This window comes from Anarhichas minor, unplaced genomic scaffold, assembly GCF_050575085.1.
Source record: "Anarhichas minor isolate MPS153535 unplaced genomic scaffold, ASM5057508v1 ptg000050l, whole genome shotgun sequence".
NCBI classification, from domain to species: domain Eukaryota; kingdom Metazoa; phylum Chordata; class Actinopteri; order Perciformes; family Anarhichadidae; genus Anarhichas; species Anarhichas minor.
Genome location: NW_027466496.1, coordinates 794,671 through 813,365, shown reverse-complemented (window position 1 = coordinate 813,365; position 18,695 = coordinate 794,671). Strand labels below are relative to the sequence as shown.

The following is an 18,695-nucleotide window of genomic DNA, read 5'->3' as shown; positions in this document are numbered from 1 at the left end:
CTCTCTATGTACTTTGGTGCAGAGATGATTCCAACGAGCAAAACATTTGAGCTTTTACTGACGAAAATAATGAGCTTGTCTGTAGAATATATTTTTGTATTTATAATAAATACTCCTACAAAATCTGAAATTACTATAAATCAATTCTGAGTAATGTGTAAAATCCTGCTTAAATTCATAATATCTGCGGTGGAGACACGGCACACTATTGTATTCCTGATTGTTATCGATCGTTCTTGTATTGATGTGTTCATATTGTAGTGTGGTATTTATACATCACGTTGGTGCAGATTCCCCGTATTCCACGCTGGTGCTGCATAACCAACAGCAAGTTACTTTGTTTGTCTAAATGTCTCTTTTGCAAGCGCAGAAGTATCCAGACGATAGAAAAGCATGTTGAGCAACCCTAAGCAGATGTGGATCTTGTTTAGATATTGCGGTCTCCTGTGTATTACTTAAGGAATGTTACTGCAGAGGACGCCGAGTGTTTCACGCTGAACCAACGTATGGGGTATTTGGCGTGAGATCAAACGTGAAGAAGAAGCGTTTATTTTTATCATCGCAGTCAGAGAGCGAGAAGAGGGCTTCCTAAAATGTTTGCACCAACTCCCGATGAGGTGGCTGATGGAAACGGGGGATAAAAGTTTGCCGCTAGGACGGAAGCAGCAGCTCAAATAAATAAAGACTCATCAATCAAGGTAAAACATTTTATTGAAACACTTAAAAGCATATTCAAACCACTTATATTTCAAACACCTTTCTCATAGATTTTATTTTAAGCTTTTTTTTTTCTCCCCAAACACATTTAAAAACAAACTCTGAAGCTCAATAAAAGGGTCAATGAAATAACTCAGCCTTCTTATTCGCCAGGGCCAGCAGTCGGATGTTGCGCACACAGCCGGCAGCATGTTCCTGGAGCATCTCGTCATCGGAGCCCATGATGTGGACGAGGGGCTGTCGGAGTACAAAGGACGGAGGTTACAGTTTGCAGCAGGAACAGATTCCCAAAGAATCATACATTTCCAACTGTGTGCTCATACACCTTACACCCCTCATCTAGCGCCCACACAGGTAGCTTGCTGCACACGTTGCCATGTCAGCAGCAGCAGCCAATGCACACTTCCACCAGCACGGCCTGCAGAGATATACAGTGGCTGTGAGGCGACAGTCTCAAGCTGCATGTGTCCCTGTGTGTGTGTTCAGCGTGTGTGTGTGTGTGTGTGTGTGTCCCACTATACCCTTCCAAACCATGCCTCGGCAGCAAAGGGGTTGCAGCTGCGAGCACACATGCTGCTGTAAATTGGTTCGGATGAAAGTCGTGCAGGGCGGGCTCGTCATTAAAAACCTGAGCATGAACCACACCACTTGACAGCCCTTCCGACGCTCCAAAGGTCAGATTATATAGTGTGTGTATAGTGTAAATGGATCCAGTTAGATCTCATTGCAGAACAAGGTTTTTTTTGCGCTCCAGAAATCTGGAAGTTTATTTTTTTGGGGGTTACGTAAAACCGAACATTTAAAAGATTTTCGTCCGCTCTAAGAGTTGCGTATTGTGCAGAAATGAGCGAAGAAGGGAACACACAGGACTTATGGAATACCACTGAGTGGCATGTGTTGTGGAGGGGGTGAGGTTTTCTTTTTCCTCTATTTTATCTGCAGCGAAATCACTACATTATGTTTGTGGGCGGCTGTGGGGCTGAATCAAAATAAAAGTAAATGCAAGCATAAATACTCTGGTGCAATGGACGAATCTAAATGTGTTCAATGTGTGCTCCTTGGGTAAAATCACAATGGAGTGCCACTGAGGTTTCCTAAGCCACACTTGCAATTATTTCGGATGGTCTTGTTTACATCCATAATGAACCAACGGCAACATTACATCCCTCAAGTAAGCACTTAAGGACTCCCCGCTCCTAAACATAATGAAGCTTTGATGAATACAGTAACTGCTGAGACGTCTGAGGCACTACTAAGCCCCGTATACCAGGGCCTCGTTCCCCACTGAATGAAACAAAGATCATGCTGCTGCAGGCTTACAAGTGTTGTTTGAACACCATCGGGATTGTTTCCCCTGGTTTCAGCGCAGCAATGCCACATCCCCGTTGATCCCGAGCAACACAGAGGACAATGTCGAATGACTGTCGCTGTTAAAAAAAAAAAGGAAATGATCCAAGAACTAAGCCCCCTTTACAACCTACAAAAGAGCCACTGATTTAGATTTAGTTAAAGGCAGCAGAATGATTCTCAAAGCTTCTGGCATATCTCCATTTTCGCAATTTCTCTCTTTCTTATTCAAAACCGCCCCATCCTGTTCAGCACTGGCTCGGCATATCAACATAGGAAGTGATGGGATTCCTCTGTCGGTTTCACACAAATGAAATGTCACTCTCAACTTGTGGAAACATTTTCAGTAAAGAAATGTGTGTGTAGACACTGACCTAGTCTCTATCCAGCTGATCCAAAACGTTCTCACTCGCAACTCGTCAGATACGGACGCTTGGTCGGGACCCCTTGGCGTCACTTTTTAACACTGGGTTCCCCTTTAGCGTCATTAGTTTAACATGCAGGGTAGCCCTGATAGACTTCAATGTTGTGAATTCAAACACAACTACTTAATTAGCTTTAGGGGGGGGAAATACTTCATGGTTAGGCTTTAAAAAAGTGTGTTTAGAACTTAACTTAAGTTACGTAAGTAAGTTATGTATGTGACGTAAGTTAAGCGCCTTACCTAACCTAAAATAAGTCCATGTTGACTCCACAGAGGACAACAGCGGTCTTCTGGGTGAAAGTCCTGCGTTTGTTGACCCATCCCTCCATGCCAACCTCCTCCCGATTCCGACGTTGTTGCTCTTTAAACTGCGACACCTGACTTCCTCTTTTACTCCCGTCATAATTACTACGGCCACTAGAGGCAGCCCTGCACAGGCAGAACTGACGCTAGAGGGGTATGTAGAGCGCCACAGTTTGATGCGCAGGGCCATTGAACGAGCATCCGTATGTGACGAGTTGGGAGTGGGAACGGGCCGGCTGATCAGCGCCTATCAGGCAAACCTGAGATCTGTTTTCCTCCCAGTCACTACTGTGTTCATAATGCATGTCATAGAAGAGCCGAGGCCGACCCTGACCCCTCTCCACGTCACATTCAAACTTAAAAACGCCGCTCCGCACGTTTGTGTGGCTAGCAAACAGCCGGAGAAGCAGAGAGAAGACATTCCCAGTGCAAAGATAAACAGCAAAAGGAAAACAGATGAAAGATGATGTGAGCCAGCTTGTGTGTGTGTGTGTGTGTGTGTGTGTGTGTGTGTGTGTGTGTGTGTGTGTGTGTGTGTGTGTGTGTGTGTGCACGTAAAAGGGCTGTGAAACTACAGTACACGTCCAGTTTCAAAACTGAGAAAATAATATCCTTCCTCCTGATTATAATCACATTTTGTGGGGAATAAATTCTCCCAGCCGTCCAAGATGTCGGCTCCTCCTCAATGCGATGTGAAACATTTGCCCGCGGGTTTTATATGATTTTTTAAAAATAGCATCCAAAACACCTCCAAAAGCAAACTTGCATCCACCGGCTCCAGAAAACATGCAGCTCGCTAAACAAGTCTCTTTTGTGAAAAGAGAGGATGCCTGAGGCGGCATTTTTTGCCAACCTCATAGCATGTTATTCAGACGACGCCAAATAAGGTCTCCCGAAAGCGCACGGCTAGGCTAAGATAAGCGTGTCTCTCTTCGCTGCTTTTCTCCCGAGCTTGCTCTTTCCCTCCCAGCTGGGATCTCTAGGAACATAATACGCCACTTGTTGGATATTGCCTGACCGTGGTAACATGAACACTTGCCCCACGTTTGAAAAGCTGAATCGTGAGTTTTTGAGGTTTTTTTGCACTTCAGAGAGCTCCAGAAGAGTCCTGACCTCCAAGAAGGGAGCTGGGGAAGGGAACACGCCCCCCCCCCCCCCCGCGCTTGGCCTCCCCCCTTGGCTGAGGGGGGAGGGGGAGGGGCGGGCGTACCAGTCTGACAGGGCTGCACATATTGTTGCATTTGCACACGCGCGCACCTTATCGCACACGGAGGTGTCACGGTGTTAAGTGCGCTCTGTCGGGCCGCGTCTGCCTGCAGGAGTTTTCAGGTTTAAATTCCCCCTGTGCGGGTCTGACAGCCATTACGGCTCCATCAACCCCCCCCCCCCCCCCCCCTTCTACTCAAGCATCCCCATGTTTTAGACTCCTCTGTGGAGGGCAAACAGCACAAACAGACAGCAGTGTTTAGCTAGGGCTGAGGGGAAGCTGGTGAGGGAAGTCAAGGTAAACAACATTCCCTGCAGCCTCCAGTGAGCCAGAGACTGTTAAGCTGCTTTCTCTGTGTCTCTAAAGAGGAAGAGGAAAAAGGAGGGGAGGGCCGCTTTCAAATCAATGACTTTGAGGGGAAAGTTTCAGCCTGAACTCCTCTGAGCCCCTGCAACCAGGAGAACATGGCGGGGAGAGAGGCTTAAGGTCGAAAAGGCTCTGAAACGTTATGCTCCATGGACCTCAAAAACACGGTAGTCATAACAGAGCAGGCAGCACACGGCGCGTGTGTCATCTGCTCACCACACCCACAACCTGAAGTCGTGTTAAAGCAACGAGGAAACTGAAGAAGTAAACGCTGTGATGCTCGGCTTGGTTTTTATTCCTTCACCTCACTTTTGGTGTAATGTGTCCGTCCCCCCCCCCCCCCCCCCCCACAACGGACGTCCTGGCCGTGTAAGAGAGAGAGAGAAATAAAACAAACGGGGCAGAAGTGTGCTCATGCAAAATACATACAAGGATCTGGCAAAAGCTTGCACTCTAGAATACATTCGCTTGAAAATTACCATCCGCATTTTGTCATTTTCATCAATTTACTTCACAGAGTTTTTCTCATGAAAGAGCCTCTTTAATACAAATAGCCGGCTGAAGCTGTCTACAAGGATTTACGATCTCGGCAAACAATCCCCCAGTCCTTTTGGGAGTGATGTAAAGCTTGTTGATTTTGTACCTGACACGAAATGAAGCACATCCGTATAAAACTGCGAGATACCAAGGGTGTATGTCAAATGGAACGGCGAAGGGTGATTCGCCTCTCAGGCTACAAAGTTCTCTCTTCTCCTGGTATGCATCTCCTGTGAGAGCGAGCACCTGAACAAGGTCCGATCTGAGGGGGCCGGCAGGAAAATATGTTGGCAGAAGATTTACACGAGAACTTGTGAATGACTGCAGGTCGTGTCCAAAAAAAATCCAAAGTGTTACATTTAAAGATGTTTGATACTATAGAATTGAATTGATTCCGGACCATATTTGAAGGCTTTGAAAAGGGGTGAACTGAAAAAACTGAGACGGGTCAGTAATGTGTTTTCCAGTGTGAAATACGTTCTCTTCTGTGCTTGATTTCCCCCTGTGAAGCTTAAAGGGACTGGGCCATACACCATTAAGTGTGCTCGAGAGGAAAGTTACTTTGGAGTAAGAGAGACCTTCGCTCGTTCGAAATCGTATACGACACGTGGGTGAACATGTTTTGAGAGCTTCTCAGTGGCACAGAAAAGCTCTTTGAAATACAGTTGCAATAACAAAAGAGGTAGTTCCAGATTTTGACACGGGGCTGTAAATTAGACACAGGGCGCTGTATCAATCCTCGATAAACCCTCTCCAAAGCTATTCAAGAACTTTTGGGGATATTGTTTTAACACATTCTCTCTCACAGAAGCCTGTATATCACGGAGCAGAACACTGCAGCGCACACTGAATCCAGGAGATCGACAAGCTCTCACACTGTAATGTTTCCTCCGGGGTCAGGCAGGTAAGTTTGCGGGCCTCCCTCCTCAGACCGGCTGAGACCGAGGCCAGACTGAACAATGAGGCAGCCTGTGTTGTGTTTCCATGTCTGAGATTAAGAACAACTGCAACGCTGGTGCAGTTACGTGGCCTTCGGTGATTAAGCTCTTTAAAAGTCCAAAAATACATTATGGAGTAGTGTTGCAACTCTCAACTGGTACATTAATAAGGGCAAACACAGAGACAGATTAAAAACGGTGGCATGTCACACACACTCACACCCCTACACATGCAGAATTTCAAATATAGACACACACACACACACACACACACACAAAGAGGGCATGTCCAGTTTCTGTCATGGCTCGAACTACAAAAAGCATCCAGCTTAACGACTTTTGTAAATTGGACACAACTCTTTCGGAACACCCAATGTTCAGTCCAGCTACCAATTATAGCTAGTGTTGAACCACATACACTGTAACGGCAGATCAAGCTAAAGTACACCATTTAATGAACATGGGAAAAAAACTATCTGGCTGCAGTGGCATAACCACTTCATCATTTATGTCGCAGTTGTTATTTAGGAGGGGGAAAAGGATTTAAACTGGCTGCGGCCACAAAAAGATTTCTCATGTGAAAGTCCTTCTACGTGAAACTACAGAGGGAGATAACAGTGTTTTTACCCCAAAATGCTGAAATACGGGCACATGATCATCTGTGACAAGACATCAATTACAGCGTAATCTCCACATCACGGTCAGAGACAAACATAAACAGGCCCTGGAGCTGAGCATGGAAACAGCCAGACAGGCTCAAATGTTAGACAAAACAATGCTTGTTTCTTTTTTGGAGGAGCGCTACACAACTGCAACTATGAAGAGAGCTGGCGGATGTAGCTTTACAGGGTCGGGGGTTTGTGTTGGGGGGGGGACATTGTTTATTTTAGCCTTCAACAGCTCTGACCCGACTCTTTGGCGTGAACCATATCGCCGCTGCATTCTGCCCTGATGTCCAGGAACCGGCCTTAGCAACAGTTACCCCCAGCTACAGCCCTTTGACTTGTGCTGTAATGGCATCTAGGGTCTACCGGAGAAATGGCACTGAGCACACACTGAGCTGTTTGCGTTTCTGAATTCCCATGACGGCTAGAAAGTGGAGTCATGTTTCCGCCGACGAATAAAAACCCACTTTGTTTCTGCTCCATCGGTCAAAGGCTCTGAAAATAGTCACAGCTTTTCAAAGTTTATTACTCTGTGTTTTTCACACATGTCTAAAACAAGTGGGGCGGGAGGCCAAAGGGGCATTTTCCGTAATTATGCCAAATGTAGTCTCAAAAGCACCAAATAAAGCAGATAAATAACTACTTTGTAAAAAAGTATGGCGCCATGAATCCAGCTTACCTTGACCACCCCTCTCTCGTACATGGTAATAATATTGTTGGGGTCCAAGGACAGCTGGTACAGGGCCACAGTCGTGCTCTTGATGACCGCCTTGTCCTTTGACTTGAGGTAATGCACCAGGGGGGCCACGGCCCCGGCATCACCGAAGGACGCCCTGTTGCTGCCCCACATGCAGCAGTGGCCCACGGCCTCAGCCAGGTGGTGACGGAGCCTGTCGTCTGTCTGTGGAGAGGAGAACAGGAAGCTATTGGTCCCCAGCGGCCTGTCTTTACAATGCAGAGAATAACAAGCTCCGCTGCAGCTCTGCAAGAGACTCTTGGCAAAACCTTCTATGTTCTTCTCATTAGCTGGGTTTATGCAGCATTGAGGAGGAAAAGGCCAACTAAAATCCATTGTAAAGACAGTCATTTGTATATGGACAGTAACCACAGTGTTTTTTAATAGTAAAGCCTTGTTGTTTCTCTCCAGCAGTGAAGTGTTCTTACCGTGATCGTCAACTTGGCCAGCAGCTGGACAACCCCGTGATCAGTGAGGACCGCCAGATTCTCCTTGTCTCTGGCTATGTTGGCGATGGCGGCGCAAATGCTTGCCAGCACCTCGTTGTTTGTTGACTTCAGCAAATTAACAATCAGTTCCAACCCACCGACGAGGGAGCGCACCATTTCCCCTGCATCCTACAGTCAAAGAGTCTGTTACTAGCCGGTGCTCTGTCAAAATGAACGAGGAGGATGAAGAAGAGGGGAGGTTGCGTAATGACTGAGGAAAGAAGGAGATGCCCCGCAGGCATCTTTAAGCAAGGCAGACAAAACAAAGGACACTAAATAAGTACAAACAAAGTATTTCCATCAGGCAACAATCAAAGTCCCATCAGTGGAAAGCGACCAGCAGAACTATCTTCATCTGTGTAAAACAGATGCTTTCAGAAATAACAACACTGTCTCCTACACCAGAGCTGTGTTGTGGATCTGGGGCGGACAAAGCAATAAGTTTGACATCTCTGTCAACCTCTCTCCTCCTGTCAGCCTAACTTGTCATAATGAAGTCGGCAACATAGAATTTAGAGCTTAGGGGTGACGTTTAAAATGTTTGCCTCGGACTGAAACACAGTGTAGACTCGAGGCTTCACGGTTTGAGTTCATGGCACCAGCTGGCACCACAGGCCTCTCAGCCACTTGCGGGGCGATGCCCACCAAACCAACGAGCTCGCAGGGAGCGCTGGGGGAACCACAGCGGAAGAGCCGGCGGAGACGCCGGCTTGGCACATCAGGCCACTGTTTTAAAGTCACGACTCCAACGCATCGCCAGCCACGGGAGAACACATCAAGGTGGCCCAAGTCTGTAATGTTCAGCGCTTTGAAAATAGAACAGGAAATTTGTCAAAAGCTTACAATTACGGATGACTAGAACATTCATCTACATGTCAAGAGCGGATGTATGGCACACACGCTCTGGGGTACAGTGATGAAAGAATTTATTACGTGCACTCTGCATTCTTCATACCATAAATTAGGGAATTTCATCAAATTCAGCAGTGACAGAAAAGCAGTAAATCACTTACAGTTTTAGCATACAGCTACTTTGGTAGCTGTTGTGTTCTCCCTAACAGAGAAATCCCAGCTGAGATCAGGCCAGGGTGCAGTGTGTGGGCCCTGTGATGCCGTGCCAGAGGATGAGCCATGTGTGCAGTGCAGGGTAGGGGGTGAGGGGGGGGGGGGGGGGGGTGCCGGGGCCAGGAGCTGACCCCCCTGACACACAGGAAGCCCTTCCTCAGGAATACTGATGTCGGCTGGCCCGGGAGTCCCTGCGACAGAGGAAGCTCTCTCAAGCCACCAGCTGCGATAGACTAGCCAGAATCTCTTTCATGGCCTGGACGGGCCCCCAGATCTGGAAACCGCAACATTATGAGGCTGCACACGGAAAGGCCTTCCTCGCTATCCTCTCCCTCTCCCCTCCTCTTTACCCGGGATGAAATTAAATAGAAAACACATTATCTGCTGTGCGTGATCTCAAGCTGAGAGGAGGCATGCCAAAGTTGGGAACTGACCCTGACCTCCTTCTCCGGAGCAATCAGACTTCTATAACGTCCATGGCTATAATGTAAAAGGAAAAATAAATCAAGCATCTAAATGCGACTCCGTGTCCGGGCAAATTAATGATACACCCCATTACGTGCGACTGGGAGGGTTGTACTTCCCTGATTGGAGAAAAGAGATAATTGAATGATTCACTACTAAGTCTGTACGGTACTTGTATGGTACTAAATGAGTTTAAGTTGTGGACCTGTGGGCACAGAGCAGCAGCACTGTATGGAGCATCCAGCAGATGCATTGATACCACGTCTCTCTCATAAATCCACGATGGAACTGCTAACACGAACCACATGGGGTTTTTATCTAAATAACGACTGCGCCGAAGCAGCTGTATCAGGTTCCTCAACTCCACGGGCCGAGAGCACTATTTAGCTCTTGTCATTGCCCCTGTCCCAGGAAAATCACCAAAAAAGCATGTTCATGAATTTCCCTCAAAATTGGCACACTGACGTCCAGACAAACATTGTCAAACTTTGTTAGCACTCAATGGAGGGTCCGCAGTCGTCCCCCGCCCCCTTCTCGCTCCATATGGTTGCCATGCATCATTTTCGCTACACTTCTGGGCCAGAGAAATTCCAGCCAGAAAAAAAAAAAAAAAAAAGAGAGAGAGAGAGCTTCACCCCCAAAGACACCTGTCTGGGCCCAATATGTCTGTTTAAACTTAACCAGATTGTTCCACTGACAAGCTGTTTACCTTAATCACAGCGATAATCTAATAGAACAACATTACGTTTGTCGTTGGAAATGATACAAGCGCACAGCGGATCAAAGACCTGTTAATGTGGAACTGGAATGAGAGTTGACTGACAACACTGCTGAGTAAGATGATGCTGAAGGCTTGTGACAACGGCATAAAGGAGTTTTTAATGTTTTAAAACAGTACTACACCGATTTAGCATTGCACTCTTATAACAAGATATCGTCTAGCCTATTCCTACTTATCCTGGCACCTACATTACCCACAATGCAACCTGACCACTGACAGTAAAGTCTGAGATAATGTTGTTTCGATTTCAATATCGGCGAGTTCACGATTCTATTCACTGATCTGATATCACTTTATCATATTCAGCTCCTTTACGCTGCACAGGAACAACAACACGCGTCACTCACGACCTGATCTGTACATCCTGCCCAATCAGTAATGCACATATGCATATTAGTACTACACATCTGTGGTTAAACACTGTCGTGCAGCCTGTTGTTTCCCTGATAATGCTGCATCGTCAACAACAAATCTGCGTTGAAATCGTCAGGAGGAGAGCTAGCTAACATTAGCTCGTAGCAGTCGGTGGGCAGCCCAGTCCTGCTTGGCTACATTAATATGCATTCAAGCTCTATTCAGCATTGGGTGAAGGTAAAATGTATCTTGCTGCAGTGCTAAAACTGCGCGCAGTTGGCAACGTTACAATCACTGAGAGCAGCCTCTCTAAACATTTAGGTAAATCATTAAAGAAAACAGTGATACGTCAATACAATACATAACTACTAGGAACTAGTAGAGGAACTAGTACTAGTACTACTAGGAACTAGTAGAGGGGGAGTGAAACGTCCATGCAGGTCTCTAATTCAGAGAAAAGAATTCAGTCTGGGGGGTGGTGGGTGGATGATTTACGCATACATGTGGATTTGGATGACGTTAGAGCTGATCCGTACGATCGGTAATTGGTAACTGACAATACACAAGTTCGGGTATCCGAATCCGTATCGGAACATCTCTAGTCTGGGTGTGTTAGATAATTTAGATGAGGAGTGGGCCAGCTCCCACTGGAGACACAAAAGACTTATATGATTTTACATTATGAAATAGTACTCACTAAGACTTACAAACAGGCAGTGGTGAGGTTTTCTTTAAAGAAAATGCTTCCTGTTGATGGACCTCCAAACGTTTAATTGTATTCTACGCATATCCAAAACTCTGTAAGTGGTATTCATGACCATGTTGTGCGTTTCTCTGCAAAGCATTGGAGCAGTGTTTTCATTAGGGAAGTGGGTTCACAGAAACTATCTGGTACCCTGTGCTCTGTGTGTAGATTGTGTCTCTGTAACTAGTAGCATGTTGAGGGAAGTTTTTCAGCGAGGAAATCAGAAGCCACGGCACAGGATATTACTCAAGTCTTTCTCCCTGCCCTGCTTCCCGATTGGCCAATGTCAGTGTGCCAAGGCGGCTTCTCTGCTTCGTATTAGCCCGGGGTTCATGTAAGCCCCCTCTGACACAGCCCTGCCCCTGCTAACCTCCCAGCAGCAGCAGGTTGGAGGGAGAGCTTAGGAGACAAGCATGGTGATATAAGCAGGCTTCTGTTTTGCGAGTGGGATAACCCTTCATCCTGAAACGACACGAACCCCGCAGACCTCTTTGATTTAGGGGCATTCTATGTGCCTTTGGTGTGCTTCGCTCGCACAGGACACAGGACGGAGGCAGAAGACAAATGTACCTTTGCATTCTTGATGCATGGACAAAGGGCCCATGCAGCACTGGCCTGAACATCTGCACTGGGGTTTTTCAATAAGGACCACACCAGACGGACTCCATCAAGCTTGTCGATGATCCTGTAGGGAGAGAGGGACAGAAAGTAGTATGAGGTAAAATAGAGGGAGGGATGAACAAGGAAAGAATAAACAGAACTACATTATGATTTCATTCAGATAAAGCATAATTATCTGCTTGAACGATTTAAGAGGAACTCATTTGATCATGTTTGTTTCCCGTCTGGTCCAGCGGCAAGATAAAAAGCGTCGATGGATTTCAGCATTTGTTTTTCATCACAACTTGCCTTCAGTCCTTCTCAGTTCCTCTCCAGACCTGAAACTCACCCACTGTCTGCTCACTCGAATCACTCTCCGTGGAAATGCTCAGCATTGCCAGGGCCAGAGGATAGTGCTTCATACACAGATGTATAAATAGAAAGTGAGACAAACTTACACTTTATGTCGGTGGCTTGTTTTTCAACCAGAGCCAAAAAGAGGACCTCTTTCCAAATCAAACAGAGCCAGAGACAGGTCGCTCTATATTTCATTGGGCCCTGAGTGAAGTTTAATTAGGCATGAACTTTATTTCATGTCGCATACATGACTGTAGTCAAAAGTGCAGTCAGGGTCTGGGAACCCAAAGAATTACGCCACAGTGCACCCGTTGTGTGGTATAAATAACATGTAACGTGTTCCCCATGTGTGCTTCCACCAACAAGGCCGACATTGAATGCTGTCATAATTACTTAAACACTCCCTAATCACAGTATCTCCGTGACTGGCAACGAGCGAATACTCATCAGGGACGTCCCCTGCGCCATCTGTCTTCCCTTTGCACATAAATCAGTCTACAGGGATCATAACATCAGATTCCAGTCCACAGGGCCTCCTAAATCCAGTCCCGAAAACAAAAGTGAAGCGTCACATCATCCGCCAAAACAGCTCCGTCTTCCCATGAAGCAGGTATGAAACAGATTAGCAATGAAGTTGCAGCTGACAGTGATGGATTAGAGGAGGAGGCCGCAAACCCGGGAGGCATTAAACAACGTGTGTTCACTCTTGTAGCTACACAGGATCCTTTGGGGGAAGCGCTATGTCATTAACCGCACACTGCCTACTGGTTAAGAATGAAAACAAACACATGAGTATTTCATGGAAAACTTGAAAGCGATCAGCGTTTCTTTCTCTTTTTTTGGGACTTTCAGTAGTTATGGATGACCTGCATCAGAATGACGACGAGGGAATGATTGTGCTGATCAACAGAAGGCGGTATAAGAGGAAAAAAATGAAGTCATGTTAACTGACAAGAATGTTGTAGCTGACTGTGTGGTGTACATCATCATCATATTTGTTGGCTCGCCAAATACCATCTAATTACTGGGGTTCTGGAAAAACAGGGTTGGAGCCGGAAACAGAGTTATGTTAATTGCTCAGCAAACTACTGTACACATACATGTCTCAAAATAAGCCATCGCCACAAAACATACACAACGCACAAGCGGCCGTTGAAACGAGAGCTTTCTGTTTACAGCCAAGTGTGAAGGCTGAAAAATGACACGCTCCGGCCGTCATATACATAACGTGAGAAAACACGGAGAAAGCGGCGAGCCGGCGTGAAACACTTCGCCTCTTGTGTGAAGTTCAGTGGCTTTATTTTGACATGCTTCGCTGTTTTATTGAACCCCTTGGGTGTTTCCTCTGAACAAATGTAATAGGCTCGCACGGCAGCATTAACAGCTAAGTAACAATGCAAAGTCAGACATTAAGTTGTGTTTGTGTCCAGTGCTAATTAAGAAGGATCTCGTAGTCCATAACAGCCTTGTAAAAGCAATGAGGCACAGATGGAAGCTCCACAATGTTCTGCAATATCGAGGGTGAGGTTAAATGAACACAGAACAAAGACTGCTCTGGACTGTGGTTCACTGTGTTGTGTTTTTTTATTCCCAGCCGTGTAGTCTTGGACAGGGTAGGGCGTTAGGTATGCCTGTCTGTCCAGCTCAAGTCCTGACAGTGACCACAAAGCTATAGTAAAGCACTGGGAATTACACCACAACCATATTTAACACAGCAGGTACAATAAACAAAGCTTTTAAAATCTGTCATTAAGCCGAGGATGAAAGGGAAAAGTACCTGGATAATTACAATTTAAAAGAACATAGATTTCTTTAAGCATCAGCCCATGACAGGTTAATGATACTGTGTTTAGATCCTGGAATTGGTGTCATTCCCTTATCAAAACATATGACACAAGAACATGTGTTTTTGGAGGTGATTCAGTAATGGCGGTGCGCAAGCCACTAACGACGTTTTAAGAGACACCTCACATGTGGCTGTTTGCCTTGTGTAAACTGTACTCTGAATGTCAAAGGCCGCGTTAGCTGGTTGGAGACTTACGCCATGTTGTCCATATCAGTAGCACAGGCACCCACCGCCTTGGTTACATTCACAAGCAGCGCCTGGTAAAATGACACAAATAAAAAGTACATGCATTCGATCAATAAACCCTATTAGACGTGTGGGTTGAAGATGAGATGAATCTTTATGCAGCAAGAGAAAAAAAAATAAAAATCAACATGCCTGGTTTGTTCCAATCAGCAGGTTAACTAGCGACTTGATGCCTCCACACTTGCGGATGGTGGCCTTGTTGGCAGGTATCTGGGCAAATTCTCCCACGGCTCCGACTACATTTACCAGAACTTCTTCGGGCTGATCAGTCAGGAGGCCAACCAGGGTCTCCAGGGCTTTGTACTCCTGAAACCTGTGGAGAAGAGGTGCAGGCGTGATATTGACTAATCGCTTCACGTTGTTTGGTTTTATTTCTTACATCAACTGATGGAACAAGAAAGAAGAGTCTACAGCTGTGCTGCAGGCCCAGCGGTGCTTTGAGCTAAATGCTAACATCAGCATGCTAACAGTGACAATGCTAACATGCGGCTGTCAAGCAGGTATAATAGTGATTAGGTTCACCAATTTAGTTCAGTGTGTTAGCGTGCTAGCATTTGCTAATTAGCAAACACAACACAAAGTACAGCTGAGGCTGATGTCTTTCCTGGTGTTTGGTGACAAATTGAAAAGTTGACCTCATGATGGAGCGAAAGAAAAGGTTAAAGGTTAACACAATTCATTCTGAGGGGGGAAATGAGTGCATGTACCAAATTTCATGTCAATCCAATCAACAAGTTGTGAGGACATTCTACTCAACACAACAAATGTCAACGTCATGGTGACGCTACGTATGTGAAAAGGTTCGGATATATCCACTGGGCACCATGAATGCCTGTTTCAAATTTAGTGAAACTTTGAACGTGGTGCCAGATGAACAGTCAGGGCATCATCAAAGTCATTAAGATTCATCCTCTGGCGACCACGAATGTCAGTGAAACTTCTCTGGCAATCCATCCAATAATTGTTGAGTTATTTCAGTCTAGACTCGAAGTGGTGGACAGACCAACAGACCGCCAATATAGCCATCCCTAGAGCCACACCACCAGTGTGACTAAAGATGCTATTAGCTGTAGCAGCTTCAGTGCCCTCAGCCACATGGGCATAGAGCTCTCACTGTGACCGGCACTTTTCCCACGGCTGCTCACAGTTGTCCCCTGTACGTACTTTGCATAACCAAAGCTTTGCTGCGGCTTGGAAACTCTCCCTCCCTCTTTTATTGTGATTTTTCCTTGTTTGCCAGTGCTATAGAGTGGTAAACTACAGTAAACATTTAAAAGGGATATAATGCGGTTGCAAAAAAACCTCAACAAACCTCTGATGTACAGTTAAGGTCTACGACTGTTTTTATTCACAGCTACGGTTGCTGGCAGCACGGGCCGTGAGCTATTGTAGATGGCCAAGGTCATTTGGTTTTTGGTGAGTGTCCACCGACACACAGCCTATTCTAGCGAGTGAAAACACTGCTAATGAAAAGAGGAGCTGCCAAAGTTAACTTCAGTGATGTTTCACCATAAAGGAAAACAATGGGTTTCCTATGCCATCACCGAAGTGTCATCCGCAGTTGACTACAGTATAATTATCTTGTTATCGCAGTCATAACTTTTGATAGATGAACGGTAAGTCGTGAGGATTTTTTTATGTGAAAACCAATCCCAGCCGGAGTAATTACGTGATGGCAAGAGTAACATCACACAAGGCTGCCTGAAGCGGCTTCTACTGCAAACACTGAGCTCCACACAGCTCGCTAAGGCCTGTCGGAGGACGAAGCAACCACAGTGGGGCTTCTGTGCAGCAGATTTGTTGATTGATTGTCTGCCTTTTCCTTCTCCCATTCTTCAATGCTAGTCACACTCGACTAAGTGCAGAAAGCCAAAATGCTGCCTTTTGTACTAACTAGGGCTTTGAGGAAGGCCCAAGTGAAAGTAACACATTTTAGAGACCCAGCGATGACAATGAAGAGAGAGATAGCTGCTCGTTCAACCTGAAATTGAACGGACAGATTGATCCGTTTCATTTGAAAGGAAACTTAGGCTGAGCACAGAACTTTTGTGAGGTAGGGAGAAGTATCATTTGGAAGGGTAATTCTGGCTCATCATAGGTCTGGAGCAGAGGTAAGATGGTGGGGTAGTCAGGAATTGGAAGCGAAGCTCGCAATCTTCACCCCAAACATTACTGCGATGGCAAATTCAGCTTGAGACTTGGCAGTCGTGACTTTCCATTGCGAAGTTCTTCCCTCACTCTTTTACAGCATTTTTGTGTGACCATAGCACCTCGGTATACGGGCTCGAGGGACCGCGTATCAATGTGTCCATAAATCTGCTCAAAATAATGTTTCAGGGTTTCCAAGCAGGACTTTTGCAAAGGCATTTTCATGGCACACATAAGCTTGGCAGGTAAAGACCTCTCTGTTATATTCTATTAAAAAAAACACTCGCTTATGTGGTCTTTAAACAAACACACTTTAGTTATAAATGTAATTATATTTCGGGGCATCAATCACCTCTCATTTTGATGCATCATTAATCAGGAAAATGGTTAACACATGCTGCTACTTGTCTCGAGTGGAGGTCCCCGGACCTCTATACTGTCCAGACCACGCAAATCATCAGTGACATGAAAGAAAAAATAATGTTGTTTGCAACGGGCCACGAGCTCTGTTTCATTTGACCGTGTACTTAATGAAAGAAAGAAAAAAAATCCACTCCTCTCCCTCTCGCTGTCGCTGTAGCAAAATATATTCCGAAATGATTTTCATTTCAGCGCAGCGCTCAGCTTATGATTGATTCTGAAATGAGCGCATGGCCCCCGAAACCCTGTTACCATTAGCCGCCTTTCCTTTTTGACAGTAATGACTCGGTCACTTCATCCCGAGCTTTTGCCTGACCTCGACATTCTAAGTGATTTAAATAAGCCTGAGAGAGTACGAAAAAAACAGATCCACTTACACATTCAAGTGTGCATTAAAAACATTCGCCGTGCATCATGCCGGTTTCCTCCGGAGGAGGTGGCCACCTTCACTCACACTCGACTGCCCACATCGTCCCAAAAAAACCGAAATGAAACATCACACACACACACACACACACACACACACACACACACACACACACACACACACACACACACACACACACACACACACACACACACACAGTGTTTTGTAGTGTTTGTAAATGAAGTGTCACTAAATGTGGTTTACATGTGACTAATGGCATCATCATAATTATTTCTGTTATTATTATTATCAGTAGTAATAGAAGTATTTTACATAGCAACAGTGTGACAAGTCATTACATATGGCAGAGAGCCTGTACTGGCCGCAAGTGTTTTAAACTGCCACATTAATCATGACAGTGTAGTTCACTTTTATCTCCACGCCAAGCTGCAGTCAATAGGGTTCCCTATCTGTGCCAATTCTGTTGTTTTTTTAAGAATATTTGATGTTAAATAAATATTACAAAGCTTGATTTGTGTACCGTCTTCAGAGTAAAAGACATGCCATTGGCTTTAATCATTTAAAGATAATAATGTAAACGCACAATATGTCTTTGGGGTAGCGAGGGATCATGGGAGTTGTTGTCTTCACCGCCATTGTCAGCGTCTCCCGGTCAGGATTCCCTCTGTGTTCATCGTTTAGGAGCTTTTTAACGGGAGCTAAATTATCCACAGGGGCCTCCTTCTCTCCAAAACAACGGAGCAGGTGATTAAAACCTGATAAAAACACTGAATAAAACAGTTTCACGTTAAAATTCAGCATTTTTTAGATGCTGTTTGACGGACAAAGGTCGCCCCGGCTCAGCTTGTTTCTCTGATAACTTAAGATCCAGATGTTTGATGACTAAAATCTTTCATCCGGTTAAAATGTATAGTTTAAAACAAGCAAGATCGAAAAAATAAATGGTCAAAATGTTCAATTAAAAATCAATTAATGACAGCTTCTGGAGGACAACCACGCATGTGCAAAGGGGATATGACGCTATTGACAGGAGGCCAAATGAAACGTACCATTACCTTTATTAAAATAACACCTTTCTCTGGGTTTGAATATTGTTGAACACATTCGGGATAATGTGAGTACACAACTCAATGAAATACATACAACTGGTCTCGTGGTTTTTTAGATATTCTAATGCTGAAAAGTGACATATTATACCTTTAAATAAATGAAATTCCCCTCATGATTTTCTCTGATGACGTGAGTTAAATAGACAGTGATCTGGTCGGATCCATCTTGCCTTAAAGGAATGTTATTGTCATGCTTCTGCTCCTGTAAAGGAATCCTCTCTTAACTCGATGTGGCAGCAGACTCTCAGTTCCAGTTGGGAGGACTTAACTTAGACTTTAAATGTAGGATATCATTCTGTCAGTTACGATATATGAAGTGAAGACAGATCCTCCTGAGTGCTACTGCTCCTTCTTGTATTTTTAGGATTCCATCACATTTTGAACTAAGCGGCGTTTGTGAGTCAGAAGAAAATCATTTTCACATAATCTCACCTCAGCGAAAG

At 45.3% G+C, this 18,695-nt stretch overlaps 1 protein-coding gene across 2 annotated transcripts in view; it reads right to left on the bottom strand.

The window, feature by feature from the left end:
- Positions 1-837: 837 nt before the first annotated feature.
- Positions 838-18,695, bottom strand: part of LOC142971903 (outer dynein arm-docking complex subunit 2-like) — a 39,308-nt gene continuing 21,450 nt past the window's right edge. For both annotated transcript variants that reach the window (XM_076112639.1, XM_076112640.1), the window contains 6 exons: positions 14,320-14,500; positions 14,137-14,198; positions 11,709-11,823; positions 7,669-7,857; positions 7,184-7,405; positions 838-954 (listed from right to left, as the gene is read on the bottom strand). In XM_076112639.1, the coding sequence (XP_075968754.1) occupies positions 838-954; positions 7,184-7,405; positions 7,669-7,857; positions 11,709-11,823; positions 14,137-14,198; positions 14,320-14,500 (886 nt within the window). The remainder of the gene's footprint in view (positions 955-7,183; positions 7,406-7,668; positions 7,858-11,708; positions 11,824-14,136; positions 14,199-14,319; positions 14,501-18,695) is intronic.